Source organism: Petromyzon marinus, chromosome 17, assembly GCF_048934315.1.
Source record: "Petromyzon marinus isolate PM22_M1 ecotype Great Lakes invasive population chromosome 17, UKy_Petmar_22M1.pri1.0, whole genome shotgun sequence".
Classification (NCBI taxonomy): Eukaryota; Metazoa; Chordata; class Hyperoartia; order Petromyzontiformes; family Petromyzontidae; genus Petromyzon; species Petromyzon marinus.
In genome coordinates, this window is record NC_133683.1 from 15,610,849 (window position 1) to 15,632,053 (window position 21,205).

Sequence of the window (21,205 nt, forward strand, 5' to 3'; positions counted from 1 at the left end):
TTGCTAATGAGACTTGGAACTTGCGTTGGGACACGTTGAGACAACGCGGCCCAGGGACCCGTGTAGCCGCCTTAAAGGCAAGACGAGCCTTCCCGGTTGGTTACTGGGATGCTGTCGTTGGTTGAGACAGAGCGATTGAGCGTGCTCAGGCGGGCGACAGAAATCATCGCCTATACTCCCCTCTGCGAGGTGCGGCACCTCATCCACGATCGAGCCGGAAGGGTAGGGGAGCCAAATTGGTAGTGTCAAGGGGAAGAGCCGGAGCCAGATAGTGCTCGTGATGAGACAGTGCTAAGAGAGCTCTCCTTGGAGGTCAGCTGTCATTATACCTGCGACTGTTATTACACTTGTTTAACCAAGACTCCTCCTTCCTGTCAAGATTTCTCAGTCGGGGGCGATGTTGCTACATACGATCCCAATTGGGTAATTTGCAGGTAAACGTTCAGAATTTGGATGTGTAGCCAATACCAGTTGCATTGAATGTTTTTAACTATAGCAGACCAGAAAACTCAAAGAGGAAATCCATCCAGAACAGGGGAATAACAAATAAAATGCACGAGAAAAGGTGCACATGTTGGGTTTCGAACCCAGGCCCTTCTTGTTGCAAGTGTTACCACTACGCCACCCTGCCACCCCGATGATTTTGCAAACAACCACAGGATCAAGCAGAAGGAAGCGATGGCGGAGGTGTGGTCTCCTCGGCCGTTGGGGCGCGGGTCTGCTTCAACACCGCCCCTCTGAGAGGTTTACGTAAAAAAAAAAATCGCAAACGCCGCTAATTCACGTTATGCAGCCGCTCGGACATGTTATGGGAGTTTCCTGGTACAGAATTTACAAGCGTTGCATTGCCCCGGAGCTCCGTGATGGCGGCACAAGAGAAAGGTGCGGATAATTTATTGCCCGACTAAGGAAAACATTTAACTTTTTCCGTTCGCAAAAAAACCCATAAAACAAATCCGCCATCATCCCTGGACGCAATCGCTCCGCAGCCGAGGACGCCCGGTGAGAAATGGGGTGGGTCGACAGGAGGGCATCACGCGGACCGTTTCATCTCAAACGGCGTGGGGGAAGAGAGAGGGAGAGGGGGAGGGGGGCACAACCTCCTCCGCGCCGCCGTGAATTCTCCAGCCTCTCCCACGAATGCTCGGGCCGACAGAATCCAGGCGGTAAAAAAAAAACTCCCACCCGGCCCTGCCATGGAGCCGGGACCACTTAATTAAACACCGTCGCTCTCCTTCGCTCCAGATGCGCTCAATCACCGCGGCTCAACAGCTGCTACCTCCTGCAGCCGCTAACATCAAAACATTTGCGGGGAACGCTTGACGGAGCAAGAATTTATGCTTTCCCGTGTTTTTACAAGGACGCATTAACGAGACGTACAGGGCCATCCGTAAAAACGGCGTGCGCGTGCCTGCCCCGACGTTACCATGCACAAAGACAAAGGTACCCCCCCCCCCTTTACAGCCTTTAACGGACCGTTGAGGCAAGTGCTACTCGCGAGCACCTATGGAAGGAGACATGGCACAAGAGGGGGTGGGAGGCCAGCACCACGGCCGGCCGCCTTTGTCTGCCCAACACTGATGTTTACACCCCATACCAGGTACTCACTTTAGGCCGAGTGGACCTAGGGGTAGCCCAGGAACAGTTTATATATCCCTCACTGACGTTGGTCACGAGGGGGAATTTAATGCGCGTCACCGGATTCCTAGCGCAGCGCAAACTATCGGTGCATAAAATGAACATTGTCAATCGTCCATAGTCTACACAATGTTGAATAAAGGCCTCCCCACGCCATCGTCATCCCTCCCTTGAGTAAGAAACCGCCAGAATCCGTCTCACTCCCGCACACGAACCGCTCTCATCGCTCCATCTCCGCAGCGGCTCACCCCCGGGCAGGTGTTTCCCCCCCCCCCCCACCCGTGGCGCGACGATACGTCTCACTGAAGCGAACGGCGAAGGATCGGCGCGCTCTGCTTGAACAGCGGCCGGCGGCGGCGCGCCACCGTCACCGCTTTTCGCGAAGATCTGGGGCGTGCGTTAAACGGCGGGCGGCGCCGGGGGCAGCGGCGGAAAATATCCCAACGCAAAAACAGACGTGGGGAGGAGGATTTTGGGCGATTCCGTTGTAAACCCCAGCGTGCCCGTGACACCGCGGCCTCGTGTCGACGCACGTTCTCGCCTCTAATTAGGTAGAGCGGTGGGGGGGGGGGTAGGGGTGCTGGTTAAGTTGGCCTTGTTTCCGGCGTCCAGAATAGCACGCAAACGACAGCCAGGGGCAGGAAGGAAATGCTTTCGCTCTCCGTGTTAGCGTGCAGCTGTTGCCTTCGTGCCAGAGACGGCCGCCGAGGGACCCCCGACGAGACCGGCTGTCTGCCCTGCAGCAACGCGGCTCAGACACACAACACAGACTGTGCAGCAGCAGCAATACGGATTATAGCCGGTCCGGTAATGATAGACACACAGAGAAACGATCCACGCAGCAACGATACTGCACGAGACAGCCCGTGCAACAACAATGCTTACACGCACGGCCGGCATAACGTCTTTCATGCTCTGCCTTAATGGGAACGTCCTTGGCTGCCATCTTCTCTGCTCTCTGGCCCCCCTCTATGCTTCCACAAACGACCCCCCCCCCCCCCATCCTTTAGGTCCACCAGCGTCACGACGATCCTTGGGCCTTCCACTCCATCTTTTCCTTTCCTTTCGCGCTTCTGTACCAGGCGAGTTAACATCTCGCCACCATGGCGCCCTTTGTCAAGGCGTCGCCAGCTATCAGCCTCCCCATCCTTTCCGCAGCATCGCGAGCCAAGCGAACACAAACATGGAGGTCCCCGTGTAGCCGTCGACACGCTTTTGTGGGTAGTGCAGTCAGAGAGTGTCTATTAAGGCTACCGTGGCGCAAAAGAGGGTGGGGTGTGGACAACACCGCACTGTTTGCACACCGCGCCAGGAGCTCCATGACCTGTGAAAAGCACACGAACGGCTCGGAGGCCACAGGCCACCGATGTCAGCCGTGGTCCGGGAATCGAACCCCGATCGCCGTGTTTGCGGTCGACTCGGCCACAACCGCCCCCCACACACCAACACGTGAACACACGACCTCGCAACAGACAGACAACAGCGAGGCCTCCACCGCTAATGATTATTGATTTAAAGAACGGAGCAAATCGAGTTTCTGCAGGATGTAATGGACCGGCAAAGCGGCCCCCCCACTGCGGAAGAAGGCAAACGAAGAGACTCGGGCCTGCTGCCGCCATCCCCCCCCCCCCCAACCATCCCTGGCCCCCCCTGTGCAGCTCTAGATTGTTTTATATTTGTGTGAGGCGTACACCCACGGCGACAGCTGGCCCCGGCCAGCCCAATTAGGGCTAATCTTGGCACGGGGGCAGCCACGGTTACAACACGGCACGTTTCACCGGTTGGCCTGCACCCCCCCCCTCCCCCAGGGTCCACCAACCCCCACGCACGGCTCTCTCCTCCTCTGCTCCCGACCCCCGCACCTTCCTTAAGCAGCAGAAGCAGCCAGGGGCCATGTCCAGTGAAAGGGCCCTTGTTGGGGTCGGGGAGATTGTCCGGCGGGGTATGTACGGGGTTTGTTTGTATTGGGAGGGGACGTGGCCATCTGCCTGCAGCCACCTGGCACGGGCCCCGTCGTGGTGCGAGCTGCGGTGTTTCTCAAACTCACCGGGGCCATTGTTTACCTTATTTTATAAACACGCCTTGACAAACACAGCGTGGGGGGGGGGGGTCACTGCTGGGCCACGGCCCTGCCAATGTGATTTGTGTCGGCTTACCCGTGACCGCAGCGCGGATCACGAACAATGCAATCAGAAAAGAAGCTTCTGGACTTAGGGAGGACGCCAGGTATTTGGTGGCGGCGATAGGGTAAAACAACTTTTGTAAGTTCAGAAGAGACGTGGCAGGAAAGTGCTGGAGATGTGATTGCGTAGAGGAGGATGTTGTGATGGGTGGGACACGCATGCAGGGTGGACGAGGGCAGGTAACTACAACGAGCATTGGAGTGGCACTCAGAGGCCAGCAATGAAGGAGAAAATCTAAAGCCAGACGATGGAGGTTGTCACCTGTGGAAGCAACGGAAGACCCAAAGGCAGATGGTGAAACACCGTAAAAGCGATAAGTCAAGAGCATTGGTGTAACAATGTGTGGATGTATCAATTGCTATCGATTCTCAAGGCCCAGAGCACATGCAGCGAATCACGCGTATAAGAATCAATGTTTTGAAAAGTACTTGCAAGCGATGAACTTTGTGTTGCATTCAGGCTTAACGGGGCAAATTGCACTGTACAAACGAGGCGGCAAGAAATTAGAAGCAATACAAACGAGATGGCCAAAGGGTAATTGAAACTTGGCCAGAAATCGTGATGATTCAAGAATCGCCGCTTGGGGGGGGGGTGGGGTGGCTGATTTGTTCCGTGGCCAGTTGGCCAGTACCCTGGGCTATGTGTCACAAGGTAAATGTCCTCACGGTGAGGGACAACGACACTTCAGGGTGCTTTTCAGGTGGGGCCCCAGTGGCATCAACCCAGAGAACAGTCACACTGCAGTGGTGTCACGAGAACGCACTTGAAAGCCAATATAAAGTTGTTGTTTTTAATTAGCAAAGTTTCACACTCGCGCCAGACATCCCGGAACACAAAGCCCACATGTGCATCCTCCATCACTTTGATAATCCACTGCTGGATGAGGGCTCCGCCCCTCTCCCCGTGCCCCGGCTATGCCGTGCTGGGCGTGGGCATTTTTTTGACCATACTTCACCACGCTGGTGAGCGTAGTTTGCTGAAGGCGGAGGCACAGGACCACTTCACAAATCAATGTTAGCCATGGCTGGGAATGGAAGTCAGGCTCATAAATAAATAAAAAACTTTAAACTGAGTTGCATGTGTTAGCCTGTTAGCCTCGGTGCTAGTGCTCTATCCCAAAGTATGTTGAATTACACGTAAATAAATAAAAACTACGTTAAAAGGTAAACAAATAATTTCACGATGCTTCTGCGGTCACTTGTGGTGCACGAGCACAATTTACAAAACAACTCGGTGCATTTGTTAATAACATCGTGTGGCCTCAGAAGAATACATATGTAAGACAATGTTCCGGCAATGACCCTACTTGATGGCAGCCTTCTTCATTTGCACCTTGAACAAGAGCCCCTACCCGAAAATTCGCCCATGATATATATTTTGTCTTCTCTAAACGTCGCAGTATTATTGACGGACGTGTTGAGTTTTTATGTGTCAAAAAAGAGAAAGATTTTACATTCCACACGTATCCAACGCCTCCACTCCACCGCCCGCCCCCCTACTCCAAGCCGCACGCATTCAACGGAGCGGACAGCGCAAGTGCTGGCAGAGTTTCCAAATCGTGTAACGGCATTTGATTTTTCTTGTACCTACTCCAGAGAAATTTGGAAGCAAAGCACATGGAAACGTGGCCAGTGATAATCTGAGCATTAACATCATTAACTGGGCAAGACATCCATTTCCTGTCTAATGGGATTACGCAACCGAGCGGGTGCGTGGCAGGGTAATAAGTTTAAAGGAACATTGTTACTAATCCGCCCAGTGGCAGATTGCCTTCCTTCGCTGTCACCTTTGAAGGCGATGTTGTTCCTGTGACTTTAATTACGCTTGTAATTAATGAACGTCAATAGAACCGATGCCCTGAAATTAAACCCCGTAATGAAAACAGCCATTTCTGCTCTTGCTGCAACAAAGTTCCTCGCATTAATACGTGAGAATAGGTGTGGAACCCACCTCATTAAAGGTTATTTTCTCCCCAAAGGATTTAATATTAAAGAGGGGAAACGTGCGATGGTTTAAATACCCTGGGCAATCTCACGAAGGCCCGAACGCCGGCATCATTAATTGTGCTGTCTGCTCCGCAGAAGAGCCACTGACCCGAGCGTTAACCTGCTGCGTATTACCTCGTGATAATTACGAATTGAAAAGTGGCCTTGGCCAGGACACGGCACGAAAGCAGTACATCCTCCGATGAAATGAGCGCGGGCGCTAGATACATTGTTACACTGCAGGACCGTGAGATGGCCGACGGCTTGCGGAAGCCTCATCCAACAGTGGATAGTTCATGGCCGACGATGATGATCATCATCATGACGAGGGCTTAAATAATCACGAGGCATTACTCATCTCCATGCCGGTGACACAAATTCCACATTCCGATGGTAGGGGCCTGGTTTCTCCGCAGGACGACCGCTGTTGTTGACCTCTCACCACACCGTACTTATTTTACGGATCGCTCAGGAATGATAGACAAGTGTCGATCGCCGACGGGAACATCTGATAAGCGTGGGCTCAGCAGCTGCAGTACGGCGATTTGCGCGCCGCGCCGCGATCCTGGGCGACCCGAGTTCGATTCCCAGGAACGATTTTGGGGAATGACATTCTGAGTGGACCCGGGCCACCTCCTCCCACCCTTCGCCAAACCGGCACCGACCATCCACCCAGAAGTGGATCGACTCGGGGATGCGCGCACGACAAACGACGGCAGAGGCGACGCAATTTTTGCCTTCTCAGTTTCGCGCTCACCGGCGGTGCCGTCGCGGCGAGCCACCGTCACACGTCCGCCGACGGCCAGTGGCGGGCGAGGGGTCAACCGCGTGGCCCTTTGGCGAGCCGACTCCAGCGCGCTCATCCCAACAAGGCAGGTCGGCGAGATCACAACCACTGATATCAGCCTCCCCAGACACCCACGCCCCCTCCCGCTCACCCTCCCTCCGCCCCGCGGACCGCAAACAAGAAAGCACAATGCGATCCTGTTGCCAGGATTGGCGTTCATTGCAAGACGGCGGTTATTAAAGCGCGTACATTTCGTATTCGCGTCGTTCTTATAGCACAAAGGCGATCGCTAATGCGCTATGGTTATGCTTTGTGAGCTTTTACGGAACACTTCTCACTAGAGTGGAAGGCAGAACTGGCTAAGAGCTGATGACAAACCATGGAAAGAGACTGGCACGGAGTTCCACGTAGATGGGCCGGAAAAGCTAAAAGTGTGCAAGTGGATGGATGAATGAGTTTTCATTTCATTTTTTCATTTATTTGGTATAGCCTTGTGAGCCATTCGGCTCTTGAATCGGGTGCAACCGCAACAAACAAAAAACATGAGCAAGAAACATCTTAAAGTGACTACGCGCAAACAGAAAAATCCAGGAAATAACAACAAAGTCTTCCAGAAAAAGCACCGTATATCAATGCTGTGTGCAAAAATCCCAGCGGGATGCAAGTCAAACAATAACAACCATAAGACAATTCAGATTAAAGTTATCAGTGTAACTCTGTACTACAACAAACAAATATGGCTAAACCAAAACGTTTTCGAAATCACCAAAATAAAGCTATAAAAGCAATGTAACAGTGATCATAGGAACTGTGATTGAAATTTTACAATAAACAATATACTTAACATGTACTACCAAAATTTTCAGCCATAGCTGGCTGAATGAGTCACTCCATAACAGCAGGAGTATCAATGCACCTTTAGTAGGTTTATGAGTGAGTAGGTGAATGAGTGGGTAGATGAGTGGGTGGATGAGTGAGTATGTGTATGAGTGGGTGGATGAGTGAGTAGGTGGATGATTGGGTTGGTGAGTGAGGGGGTGGGTGGGTGGATGGGAGGGTGAATGGGTGAGCTGGTTAGATGAGTATGTGAATCGGTGAGTAAATGGGCGAGCGAATCGGTGAGCGGGTGGGTGGCTGAGTGAGTGAGTGGGCGAGCGTGTGAGTGAGCGAGCCAGCAAGTTGGCTAAGTGAGTGAGTGGGCGAGCGTGTGAGTGAGCGAGCCAGCAAATGGCCGAGTGAATGAATGAGCGAGTGAGCGAGCTGGACACGACATAACTGCGGGGGCCGTTCCTTCATGTCTCGGAGTGCGGGAAGATCAGGTGACCACGTGCCGCCAACCGGAATTCAAAGCAGCCTCCGGTGGGGGAGCCGAGAGCGTCGAAGGGCAAGCCACAGGGCATGCCGGCGGGCCAGAGTGCCACCGGCCTGCCGGACAGATACAATTTGCAGACCTCACTCGCTCGGGGGTCTAAGACCGGTCGGTATCCGCATGGCGAGTTCCAGGGGGTGTCGGGTGGCTCAACGCGGCGTCCCCGGGGAGCACGAGGAGGCTTCCTGTCTAGACTGCAAATTACTCGAGCCAACTCGCTCAGCACCACCACCGCAGCCGCCACAGCCGCCGCCGTTGCTGCTGCTATCGCTGCCGCCGCCGCCGGAGCGGGCGCGAGCCACAGACGGGCTTTTCGTTGGCGGGCGTCCGCGTGCAAACACCTAAGGCTATACACGGACAGGATCGCCCTGCTCGCCCCATCAGTGAGAGAGGACGTTCTTGGTGGGGAGAGCTTTCCCTCCACTCAGTGAAACTTCCGCCAATTTCCGCGCCCTTGCGTCACGTTGGGCGCCGATGGCGCCCAGCCCCGCACGGTGAGGTCACGCCCCACACGCCCCTGACAGCGGCGGTGGCGGCGTTACACCAACGACACGGGGGAGGAAATTCCGCCAAGCGAGTTGAGGAAATGTGGTGCGACGGGGCGAGGGTCGGGGAGGGGAGTTCGCGACCGCCTAGCTCACCTGTGAGAGCGCAATCACACCTCCCACGTCGCCTGCCCAGCCTCACCATTACTTACGAAGATTATTATTAATATATTTCACCAGTTTTATGACGATTTGGCTATCGGTATCCATTCGGATCTCTCGCAGAGCAGTGTGAGAGAACATCCCGATGAAGCAGATGTCGCATATCTACCGCTGAGATCTCTTCAAGTGAGCTCTAATGCAGACAGTGAGAGGAAGCACTTCCCCTCCCGTCATGTGTCACATGGCGATCAAACCGATATTTTTCATTCTCTTGGAATTTTATCCGAATTAAGTGCAGCATCAAATTTTAGGTGTTTCTCTTGTGCAAGCCATAGTGACCGGGCCAGAGACCATCAACTCACTACACTTGAGAATCCGGTTTGACCACGGGCCGCTGAAAGCTGGATTTCTTGGGATGTTGTTGGGAATACCAACATGTGTGGTTATTCAACGCGAAAGGAAAAAATACGAGGAAATGTGAATTGGCGTCGTTTGCCATTGTAGAATTTTTTGTAATGTGACTCAAATTACCCTTGGCCCCAGAGCGCGGAATCCAGCCGGGTGGCGCAGCGGTTAGAGCGAGCGTCTCGCAATTAGGAGGTCGCAGGTTCAAATCCCGGTGAAGCATCAACTCGGCCCATTATACTTTATCGATAAACACTTTGCCACTTGTGAGCAATCGGCTGTAATTGTCCTGTACATGTGCTGCTCACCCCTGCCACAGAAATGTGGAATTTCCACCAAAACCGGAGATGACCATTGGCCATTCGCCTCTCGTTTATGTACCAAAACATTATATATAGTATATTTATATAGCGTTGTCATGCATGCAAATTGCACCTCAATCGCTCAGGATGCACAGACAAGCTGGAAGGCATCCAGGCAGCATGGCCGGCACCAACAAAAATCGCCAATAATCTGCAGTCCTCTATATATTAAGATGCTTTCAGGCAATTTAAACGGCACATTAACGTGTGGGAGGAAACCGAAGTACCCGGAGAAAACCCACAAGTTAAATTTCGATTTAAAGATTTCGTGACTGCAAAGATTCATCTTCTTTGGTTCTTTCGGTAAAGTCACGTAGAATGAGAATAAAATAATAAATTGATAAAATAAAATAACACAATAAAATCCTCACGACGTTTCGGCCACAACATGAAGGCCGCTTGTGTTGTGGCCGAAACGTCGTGAGAATTTTATTGTGTTATTTTATTTTATCAATTTATTATTTTATTCTCATTCTACGTGACTTTACCAAAAGAACCAAAGAAGAAAAACCCACAAGCGCGAGGGGGGCAACGCTCTATCCCCCACAGAGACGGGACAGATGGAGATTAGTCCACATAATTCATTTCAAGCAGGTAGCCCCGTAATTAATAGCACGGCTCATAAACGAGGTGTTTAGCTGCGCCACCGGCTAATTGCGGAGGTCTCGTATTTCCCCATTAACGGCAAACGACCTGCGACGAGCGCCGGCGCGATCCATCAGCGGACGCCGAGCGGCCACACACGCTCGCGCAATTACAACGCCGCCCGGGCGCTCGCCGGGAAGGCGATTTCGCTCTCTCGCGATGCGCCAGCACGCTCAGGCGGCACACGCGTGTCCACGCCGGGCCACACGCGCGCGCATATTCACACTCAACGCACGCACGCAAAAACGCACAAATGCACGCACAAGACAAAGGATACCCCCGTGTAGCCTTTAACAAACTGTTGGGGCAACTGCTGTTAAGCAAACACTGGTGAAGATCGGCACAGCGTGAAAATGGGTGGAGTGGCGAGCACCATGCCTAGCCGCCTTCGTCTCCCCAGTGGTTATGTTTACACGATGCACCAAGTGCTCATTTAAGGCCGAGTCGAGCTAGTCAAGGGCCCAAGACCGGTTCAGATAATCGCCACCAATGTTGTCCAGTATCGGGAACTCGGGTCACCTAATTACATGCTATAAAGGAGGGTCATTGCCCAAAACGTTGGCACATAAATCGTGCAGGCGCTTTGAATAAGGGCCTTTGTCCAAAACGATTCCGATTTCATTTTAACTCTTTTAATTCCACGGTATGCTATTGACGAACGAGTTAACCTTTATGACGAACGCGCGCGCGTTCGCTCGCCACGCACCGACGACTCCACTCCTCGATCATGGAGATTACGCGCGGTCATTCATTGCGTAAACGATCGTGCCCCGTTGCGTCACTCCGAGGCAGCCGCACAATCAGTCGCTGTAATTGCTTCCAAGGAAGAGAGGGCAAGCGCGGTGGTCACACATCAACGCGACTCGGACAGCGCCCGTCGTCTCTGGCGGAAAGCGCGCCACACGCCAACTGCGAGCGTGCGAGCTGCTGTGTGCGCCCGTTGCCACGCTGCGAGAGTGTGATGGCAATGTTAAACTATTTAAACTAAAAATACTTTTATTTCACCAGCGAAATAGATAGCTTTCAGAATCGACCTGGCCATCAAAAATAATATCTCAATTAAGTGGCTCGTTATGTGGAAATTTCAAGCAGCCAAGCACTCTAAAAGCATGTTTAGAGTGCTTGGCAACCACAGGGAGAGACATCCAAAAACTCCAAATATACAGGCGTCGCCAGGGTCGGGATCGAACCCACAACCTCCTGTATGCCAAGCGAGGTAGTTAACATCTCGCCACCATTAACATGTACGGTAGCGTCGTGAGAACCAGCGGCATCCCCCCCCTGCCCCCCGCGAGCGACGCGTCCACGTGAGATTGAGCAATTTGGCGTCGATCGTTAATGGGTGACGTTGTACAGTTATCGAGGACGCAGCCAGTCGCGTGTGACGCTGCGTGGTAGGAAGGAGGAGGTTGCTGGGGTTAGGGTTATGCGCCCCTGTTCATGGTACAGGTCAGGGTCAGAGTTAGGTTCAGGGTGTGATGGAAGGTCAGAGTCAAGGTAGAGGTAAAGGTCAGAGTTTGTGTCAGGTCACCGCTACTCACACTTCATGTTGAGCGACACATGGGTCAGGGTTCGCGTAAGGGTTCATGTCAAGGTCAGGGTGCGGAGTTAGCACAGCGCCACTCACACTTGATGTTGAGAGAGGCGTCCTGGCTGCGCGCCACCTCGCCGGTGCTGGGGTCGCGCACCACGCAGACGAAGACTCCGGCGTCGAGTTTGCGGTCCACGGCGCTGAACTGGAGGTTGCTGCCCTCGACGAAGCGGCGCGCCGTGTCGGGCAAGTGGTGCCCGTCGAGCAGCCACGAGAAGGTGACGCCGGCGGGCTCAGCCACCTCGCAGCGCAGGATGGCAAAGCGGCCATGCTGCGCATCCTGAGAAATTGGCTCCTCCGTGAACACGATCGCTGCACCAGCAGCACGGTGGGGGGGAGGGCGGTGGGGGGACAGTAGAGCAGAAATATTTATATTACTATGCTTGCTTACCCAAGAAAATCTCACCGAGTCTCAAGACTAATTTTCAGGAGGGTCCTGTCATGTGATGTTGCTGTTGTATGTGATCCCAATTGAGTAATTTGCAGGTACTTTTTCAGCATTTCGGATGTTTTTTGACCAATACCAGCGACATTGTGTGTGGTTTTTTTAGCTATGGGAGGAAGCAATAGAACCCAGAGGAAACCCATTCAGAACATGGGGAGAGAACATACAAACTCCACACTGAAAGGTGCCCCGAGTCGGGAATCGAACCCAGCATTACAGCAGTGGGTTTTGCCAATCCACGTGGCTGGACGTTGGTCAACGCGGGTTGGTAGAGGAGGGGAACGTGGGGTTGGGAGCAGATAAGTACTGTGCAGAGCACCATTCTCCACTCCCCGCCCCGTAACCCCGGATAAAAAACGCTCTCGAATCAAACGCCCGCTTAATTGAAGACGTACGTCGAAATGAGTAACGATTGACGCGCTCGTTAACCGCAAAATTCACATTAAATTCATGGCCGCGGCGCCCAAAAGGCGACGGTCGGCTCCGCGCTAGTCCGACGACGCGACGTAAAAAAGCGCCTCTCCATTATCAATCGGCAAACGCCGACCGCAATGCTCAAGCCACGAAACGCGCGGTCCATCAGCTATTTTGGGCTTTAGTGGCTAAAGAGGTCTAATCGCCAAAACAAGCGCCTTTCTCTCTCTTTCTCGAGTAGGTGGAGGAGGTGGAGAAGGTGGAGGAGGTGGAAGATGGGGGAATCGCGAGCCACAAACAGCAGGTGCACACGATGAGGCGTGGCGTGCAGCCGCAATCCGTATTCAAGTATTCGTGCCTTTGTGCAGAGAGAGAGGCTTTCACTTGCTAGAATCACCATGTGTGGAGAATGGGTTCTCCTGCAAGCAGGCTCGCTAATTGCCGTGTTCTCAGCGCAAGACACAAAAGGCCCTCCCCCTCCTCTGCCTGCTCGGCACAAGGGGCCTTTCAGCCAGAGACCACATTCACAAACCCAAGTCTGGCCAATATTTTTTTCATCATTCTCCTGCAATGAGCACGCGGACCACCAATCACTTGCTGTAATTAGTGAGGACTGCGGACGGGGCACAATTTCAAGGTAGGCTTTCGTTCATTAAGAGTTTTGCATTGCCGCTAGGATAAGCAACGCGAGGTCGCGTAACGCATCGTAACGAGCAACGCGCAGCCCCGTTGTCAAGAGGGCCTGGGCCGCGCTTCGTCGGTCGGGATGGTCGTTTGACCATACTTCACCACGTCGGTCAGCACGGGCTGGTGAAACTGTGGGGGGTTACCCTCCAGCCGGTTCAGACATCGCTCACCGCCGACTTTAGCCGCGACCGGGAAGCGAACTCGGGTCTCCGTGTTCACAACGCAATGGGTTAACCCGCTGCGCCGCCGCCGCCGCCACTACCCCACCCCGATAATGCAGATTACTCACAGAAGCGTCAAAACTGGAGGGCAAATTACTCAGAGACCCCCGAAACCTTATCAGGAGTCTTTAATCAAACCCCAGACCAGGCAGTGGCTCCAGTCTCTATCGTCGCGACTGCCACTCGCCAAATGCCACCGCTGTGAGGCAGAGCCATTTACATCGGTGGCTGCCGCCTAACGTTTGGGATTTCTAATTCGCTGTCTGCCGTGATGGATGGGTCAGTCTGGTAACGACCTCCAGCGACGTTCCACGACGTGTGGGGTGGTTAGCTCTTGCTCCACCTAATGGAAGAGGATACCCTCAAAAAGAAGAAAAAAAAACAACAGCCAAGGTGACCGGGTGGCTTGGAGGTCAGAGCGCAGAGCCGGCACCGCTGAGATCCTGGGTTCTAATCCGGGTTCCAGCCGCCCAACCGTGTTTAGAACCGGGTTCTCGAGTGGAGCACGTTGATGGTATGAAAAATAATAGGTTTTACCCTTTGATGGCCTCGGTCCGGTTGGCAGGGATTGCACACACACACACACAAAGTACGAGACGAGGGATAATGAATTTGGCCCTGCACTAAATATGGATAAATGCCATGTCTGCCGAGTGGCTAGAAAAGTATCGCCTACTTCTGCATGGTGGGGGTTTTCTCCGGGTTTTCACGCTGCATTGGGCTAAACATCCCAATGCAGCGTGGGACCCCTTCTGAAAAAAAGGCCACGGGACTCTGCTCGGTCGGTTGTCCCTCGGGTCTCCTAACCCCACACGATCAGCAAAAAATAATCAGTTTGTGCCGTCGCAGACAAACCGCAGCGGGAAATCTCACTGCCGAGTCGTTCAAGGCCCCCCTGCGCCGACAGAACGCGACGTGCGCGTTCCTCTGTCCGTACGTACGTACGTACGCGCACCGCTTCACAAACGCAGGAATGCGTTTCAGCGGCGGCTCAACAGAGGCGACGTTCCTCACATAACCAAACACAATAAGCCGCAAACATAATGGGCACTCGTCGGCGGCGGACGGCGTCGAAAAGATGCGTTCGCGTTTAGACTCCGCGCGAGCCGCGGCCGCGTCGCGCATTCCCACAAAACGGCACCATCACCTGACGCGAAACGACAAGGCCATCCATCTTCCCGCTACTCCACTTTCTGCCGCTGTGGAAAATGAATGCAGTCCCCTCCGTTGGCCGCAGGGTTTACGCGAACCAACCACATTGTCTCATCATTGGCCGTGATCTATTTCGCTACTGGATGAAGGAAGGCCAACCTACGCAAGCCATGTGCAACCTCTTTCTCTCGGGTCTCGAGATGCGCACCAGCCCACTTCATCGCTCCGTCTCCGCGCCGCACGTTTCTCTACCATCGTCGTCTCCGCTGTAATCTTCATCATGTATGCAGCCTACCATTGTCAATGATTAGAGTGCACGTAAACATACGATTACACGTGCGTATGTGATACACGTGTGTACAAGGCCAAACGTTTACACGCCATAATGCATTTATGCTGGCGTCTCGATTATGCGTGTAGGTGGCTGCGTGTGTATGCAACACAATGTGGATTTATGCAACGCAGGAACGTGCCTGTATTTAAAGACGCTGTAAAGAAACAATGGGCATATTGATTTGCGGAGAGAGGCAGTTATAGGCAGAGGAGAACAGGAGGGCCTTCAGCCTGGGATTGAACAGGGGCAGGGAATCCACAGCACGGGTCTGGGGCAGCAGAAGAGAATGAGAAACCTTCCACTAAGCGATGGTCGACTGGGGGGCTTCCTCAGAAAGCCTTGGTTGCTGTAGCAGAGTGCACGGAGGGGAGCAGAGTGAGATGAGAGGGGAGAGAGGTAGGAGAGTGTGTGGGAAGGAGCAGAGTGAGATAGGAAGGGAGAGGGAAGCATACGACCATGCGCGCGCACATGGTTACTGCACGTACCAGGCCGTGCGCACACGAGTGTTAGTAAATGCACGTAACTGTACGCGAGTGCATGCGTGTACACCACTGAGAGCAGCACACGGCTCCCGCGGCGTGTGCACGCATGGCGCGCTCTCTCGTGATATACCGCAAATAAGAAGCGAGCCTGCTGAAGCCATCACGGTGCGCACACAAAAAAACTTAATTCAAAGAAAAAAATAATCGCTTCTCCTGTAGAGCCGATCCAAAAGACAAATGGTGGGAGGTCGAGGAGGAGGGGAGAGCATGCTGGCTCAAAGACAGCGAGGTTTGGCACCGCTCCAGAGCAGTGTGCATTACTTGAAATCACCCCGCAGCCAATTTGGACAGAAACTGAATGACAATGTCAGCCGTTCGCCAGAGACGAAGCCTGGCGCTCGCACAAAAAGCCTTTGCAGAGGCACGGAGGAACGGGCTCCGGCATCTTTATTCCACACACGGCCCTCCGTGACCTCCCCTCTCTCTCCCCTCTCTCGCTCGCTCGATCACGAGGAAGTTGCTCTCCTCTCGCAGACATCACCCACTACCGCCTTTGGACAAAAATTGATTTGGCTCGGCGGCAAAACATTTTTTTAAAGACCCGTCAATTTCATCCTCCTCCGTCGTTTTGCTTTTCTCCTTTTAAGTTGCGACCGCTCAGGGAATGCGGTGGCTGTTCTCGAGAGAGCGTGCGCTGGTCTTCGAGACATAAAACCTCGCTCCAGCCGCGGGCACGGCCATAACGCGCCGCGTCTCATCACGGCCTCCGCCGCCGCCGCGTGTTATTACAGCTGGAGAAGATTGCCACATTACTTCTCAGAGCCCTCCCGGGCAGTGGCGGTGGTGGCGCCGCCGATTCACAGCTGGGGGGGGGGGGGGGGGGGGGGGCGGGGATGCAGGCGCTTCTTACAGCAGCGCGGCTGTCGCGACGCGTCCGTTCACGGCTCGAACCAGTCATCGCGCTTAAGTGACAAAGCGTTGCGGCACATCGAGGGATGCATGTGGTCGGAATGGATGGTCCTGCCGACACCGATGGCGCTCGTCCGCAAGCAGCCCGATCAAAATATTTTTCTTGACATACGACGAAAGGGGGGAGATAATTTGAGCGTGACACACGTGCGCGACCGTGCCCGGGATGAACGGTGGGGCCCCCCCAGCTGCGGAGGACGGTGATGGAGGGAACGCCGAAAGCTTGCTGGGGAAGTGGGAGGCACACGATGCGAATGGACGTCAGGCGTCAAAAAAGGCTGAATGGGATGGAGGCCGTCTCATTTAAAAGACGCAGCGACTGAGAGAAGTGGAAAGAGCACGGCGAGGAGACAACGGTGAAGGAAACGATCAAGCTCCAACGGCCCAAGCAGGCCAGGACGGGAGGAAGATTCGCGTACGGCAACAACTGCGGTGGCCACCATTCGCCACGGAGTGATGCCACCACGGCGCTTGTGCAAGGGCGAGGTGCATTTGGAGGCCAGACCAAAGAAAGCACGCACAACACACACTCATGGCTGATGCTTCACAGCACAGTGAGGATAATTGGTGTGTATGAGTAGAGGGGGAAGGCTGCAAGAAAATTGGGCAGCAGGGTGGCGCAGTGATAACACTGGGTCCTCACGGAAATAAGGCCTTGAGTTACATTTCCGACTTGGGCACCTTTCTGTGTGGAGTTTGTAAGTTGTCCCCCTGTCCTGCAGAGTGTGCGCGAGTCAGTGCGAGTGAGCGCATGTGTGCCGTGTATGGAATATATACGTTATCCCCATGTTCTGCATGGGATTCTTTCCACAGGTAAAAAAAAACGTACAATGTATCCGGCATCCGCCAAAAAACATCCCCATGCAGAAAAATGACCTGCAAATTACTCTGACGGAACGAGGCAAAGCGGCAACATCGCCGCTGAATCCGAAAACTTGGCAGGACCCCTCCTGGACACAAAAAATGAAAGTCTCGAGACTCCGCGAGGCTTTCCTGGGTAAACACGCGAAACGGATAAAAGAAAATAACAAGCGTAATTTAACTGGAAATTCACCGCAAAAAATATCCACGGGGGCCAGTCGCGCAGCAGCCAGCGGTGCGCGGGGGGGGGGGACGACGACGAGATTTTAATGAGAGATCGCGCCGAGCGCTTGCTCCCGCGACCCCGCTCTCTAACGACCATACTTCACGCAAAGCGTTGCGCGCGTCAACATTAGCCTCACACTGTTTCGGTTTGTTTTGTTCCGCACGATCATTACGGGGTGTATATATGCAGCGTTTTTTGCGTCTCGTGTTGCTCGCGCTGTTATTTTTCGCAGGGACAACTTTTAGTGTTTTTTTGTGTTGTTGCGCGCGCGAAGGAGAGAATATAATTTGTGAGCGGAGTCTTACAGTGAGGGAAAAAAAGTAGTCGATCCCCTGCTGATTTTGTACGTTTGCCCACTGACAAAGAAATTATCAGTCTATAATTTTAATGGCAGGTTTATTTGAACAGTGAGAGACAGAATAACAACAACACAATCCAGAAAAACGCATGTCAAAAATTTTATTAATTGATTTGCATTTTAATGAGGGAAATAAGTATTTGACCCCCTCTGCAAAACATGACTTAGTACTTGGTGGCAAAAACCCTTGTTGGCAATCACAGAGGTCAGACGTTTCTTGTAGTTGGCCACCAGATTTGCACACATCTCAGGAGGGATTTTGTCCCACTCCTCTTTGCAGATCTTCTCCAAGTAATTTAGGTTTCGAGGCTGACGTTTGGCAACTCGAACCTTCAGCTCCCTCCACAGATAGTCTATGGGATTAAGGTCTGGAGACTGGCTAGGCCACTCCAGGACCTTTATGTGCTTCTTCTTGAGCCACTCCTTTGTTGCCTTGGCCGTGTGTTTTGGGTCATTGTCATGCTGGAATACCCATCCACGACCCATTTTCAATGCCCTGGCTGAGGGAAGGAGGTTCTCACCCAAGATTTGACGGGACATGGCCCCATCCATCGTCCCTTTGATGCGGTGAAGTTCTCCTGTCCCCTTAGCAGAAAAACACCCCCAAAGCATAATGTTTCCACCTACATGTTTGACGGTGGGGATGGTGTTCTTGGGGTCATAGGCAGCATTCCTCCTCCTCCAAACACGGCGAGTTGAGTTGATGCCAAAGAGCTCCATTTTGGTCTCATCTGTCCACAACACTTTCACCTAGATGTCCTCTAAAACATTTAGATGTTCATTGGCAAACTTCAGACAGGCATGTATATGTGCTTTCTTGAGCAGGGGGACCTTGCGGGTGCTGCAGGATTTCAGTCCTTCACGGCGTAATGTGTTACCAATTTTTTCTTAATGACTATGGTCCCAGCTGCCTTGAGATCATTGACAACATCCTCCCGTGTAGTTCTGGGCTGATTCCTCACCGTTCTCATGATCATTGCAACTCCACGAGGTGAGATCTTGCATGGTGCCCCAGGCCGAGGGAGATTTACAGTTCTTGTGTTTCTTCCATTTGCGAATAATTGCACCAACTGTTGTTACCTTCTCACCAAGCTGCTTGGCAATGGTCTTGTAGCCTATTCCAGCCTTGTGTAGGTCTACAATCTTGTCCCTGACATCCTTGGAGAGCTCTTTGGTCTTGGCCATGGTGGAGAGTTTGGAATCTGATTGATTGATTGCTTTTGTGGACAGGTGTCTTTTATACAGGTAACAAGCTGAGATTAGGAGCACTCCCTTTAAGAGTGTGCTTCTAATCTCAGCTCGTTACCTGTATAAAAGACACCTGGGAGCCAGAAATCTTTCTGATTGAGAGGGGGTCAAATACTTATTTCACTCATTAAAATGCAAATCAATTTATAACATTTTTGACATGCGTTTTTCTGGATTTTGTTGTTGTTATTCTGTCTCTCACTGTTCAAATAAACCCACCATTAAAATTATAGACTGATCATTTCTTTGTCAGTGGGCAAACGAACAAAATCAGCAGGGCATCAAATACATTTTTCCCCTCACTGTAAAAACGTTACGCGACTTTTAAAACACGGGCAAATTCCCAAGATTTTGCCTACTGTAACAACGGGGGGGGGCGATGCAGGCTCCGCGCTAGCAGAGGCTCGCGATTCAACTCCGGCCGCCTCCCCCATTATAATGCGGCGGTGTGCACGAACCGGAACGACACCACGCGCCGTCTGGTTCCAGGTGGACGTTACAGATCCCGTGACGTCATTCGCAGAGACCGGGCCGTTGTTTACCGGTGACGTGGTACAAATAATCCCGCAAAATACTCAATTGGAATCTACGAAAGCTTTCATCGATACCTATACTGGGAGAACTTGGCAGGATCCTCCTATTCACCCTGCTGAAAAATATACCAGCTTATGAGCCTGCTCTCATTGGACATCGGAAGCTAAGCAGGGTGGAGCCTGGACGGGGCTTGGAAGGGCGACCACCGGTCACAAACTATAAAACAATCGTCGGGCAAAATCCTAAAAGCAAAATAACATTTGTCTCTCGACATGAATAAAAAAATTACACAACCCATCAGCTGCACGTTGTTCTGCGAGCGAATTTTATAAAACGCAACAGGGTTGCTTACAGGCTGTTGCTACGTGGCGGACAACAGAGGGTAGCGTGGCTAAATCCATCGTTGTGCTGCGCTCCTACGCTCGACGCCTTCACCCACCCACACCGGCCAGTGTGGCGCAGCGTGGTCAAACAACTCCCACGACCTGCAGCGGCGCGAGGAGGCCCTCGTCATCCAGCAGTGGATTGACAGAGGTTCCATGCGTGGAGACATGCGTATATATTTGGACACAAACTGTATAGAAGCCAATTACGGAGGCCAATGGGGGTGGGATGGGGTGGTGGGTTTGGCGGTCGGCCCCAGTGGGTCTGGACCAGTGGGTTGGGGGGGGGGGGCTCCCACATGTGCAAGTCATTATGTCCATGCTTCGTTAGAGAGCCCCAATACCGGCCCGTAGGCACCCAAGCACCCAGACACCACTGGTAAACGCACAACACAAAGATCGGCCCCCACCCCTTAAACAGATTGTTGTGGCAAGTGCTGTTAGCGAGCACCTATGAAAGCCGGTAGGGCACACGAGGGGGACGGGTGGTCAGCACCACACCAGGTCATTAGCTATTAATTTTAAAGCCAAATCGAGCTTGGGGAGATCCAGGACCGGTTTAGGTAATCGTCACCGATGTCGGCCCGCGAGCGGGAATCGGACTCGGGTGGCCACCTCTCCCCGACACAGAGACAAATGCGCACATGTGCACACACACATATACGCAAGAACAGCAAGCTTATAATTCACATGCCAAGCCCACGGGGCTGCACAATCAGGATGTGGTTAGGGGCGGTGATACAACGACCCAAAAACTCAGATTGGTCCTCAAACGCTTGGCGCCCCGCCAGTCTCCAGCTGTCACAGACGCCGCTGCCATGTCAAGACGGAGGAGGGGGGGGGGTGCCCTCACCAACCATACAGCCCCCCCCCCCTTCTGCCATCGTTTAAACTTCCATTGTTTGATGGCAACGATGAGACGGCTGCCCCCCCCCCCTCCGTCTCCCACCCCGTGTGCCCGCATGCTCCTTGGACGCGGAACGGCTGATCGTGTGCACTGTGTGCGGCGGTTAAGCCCGCTGAACATAAATTACGAGTTTAAGAGACCACTATCGTGGGCGGGTGGCGGCGTCAAAGTAAATTTGCACACGGGGGCAGGGTCCCATCAAGGCACGCACGCACCACACTTTACACTGCGACACAAAGATAAAGACCAAGATCTCCCGTATAGCCTTTAACAGATTGTTGGGGCAAGTGTTGTTAGCGAGCTCCTATATAAAGGCCGGCCACGGTGCACGGTGTGGTGGTGTGGCCAGTACCATGCCTGGCCTCCTTTATC

The 21,205-nt window shown here is 53.1% G+C and overlaps 1 protein-coding gene across 2 annotated transcripts in view; it reads right to left on the reverse strand.

Annotated features, from left to right (window-relative positions):
- Nucleotides 1-21,205, reverse strand: part of PTK7 (protein tyrosine kinase 7 (inactive)) — a 93,169-nt gene that overhangs the window by 50,697 nt on the left and 21,267 nt on the right. The window contains exon 2 of one of the 2 annotated variants that reach the window (XM_032955995.2): nt 11,649-11,924. The exons of the other annotated variant lie outside the window; for it this stretch is intronic. Within the exon in view, the coding sequence (XP_032811886.2) occupies nt 11,649-11,924 (276 nt within the window). The remainder of the gene's footprint in view (nt 1-11,648; nt 11,925-21,205) is intronic. 2 annotated transcript variants of the gene reach the window in all.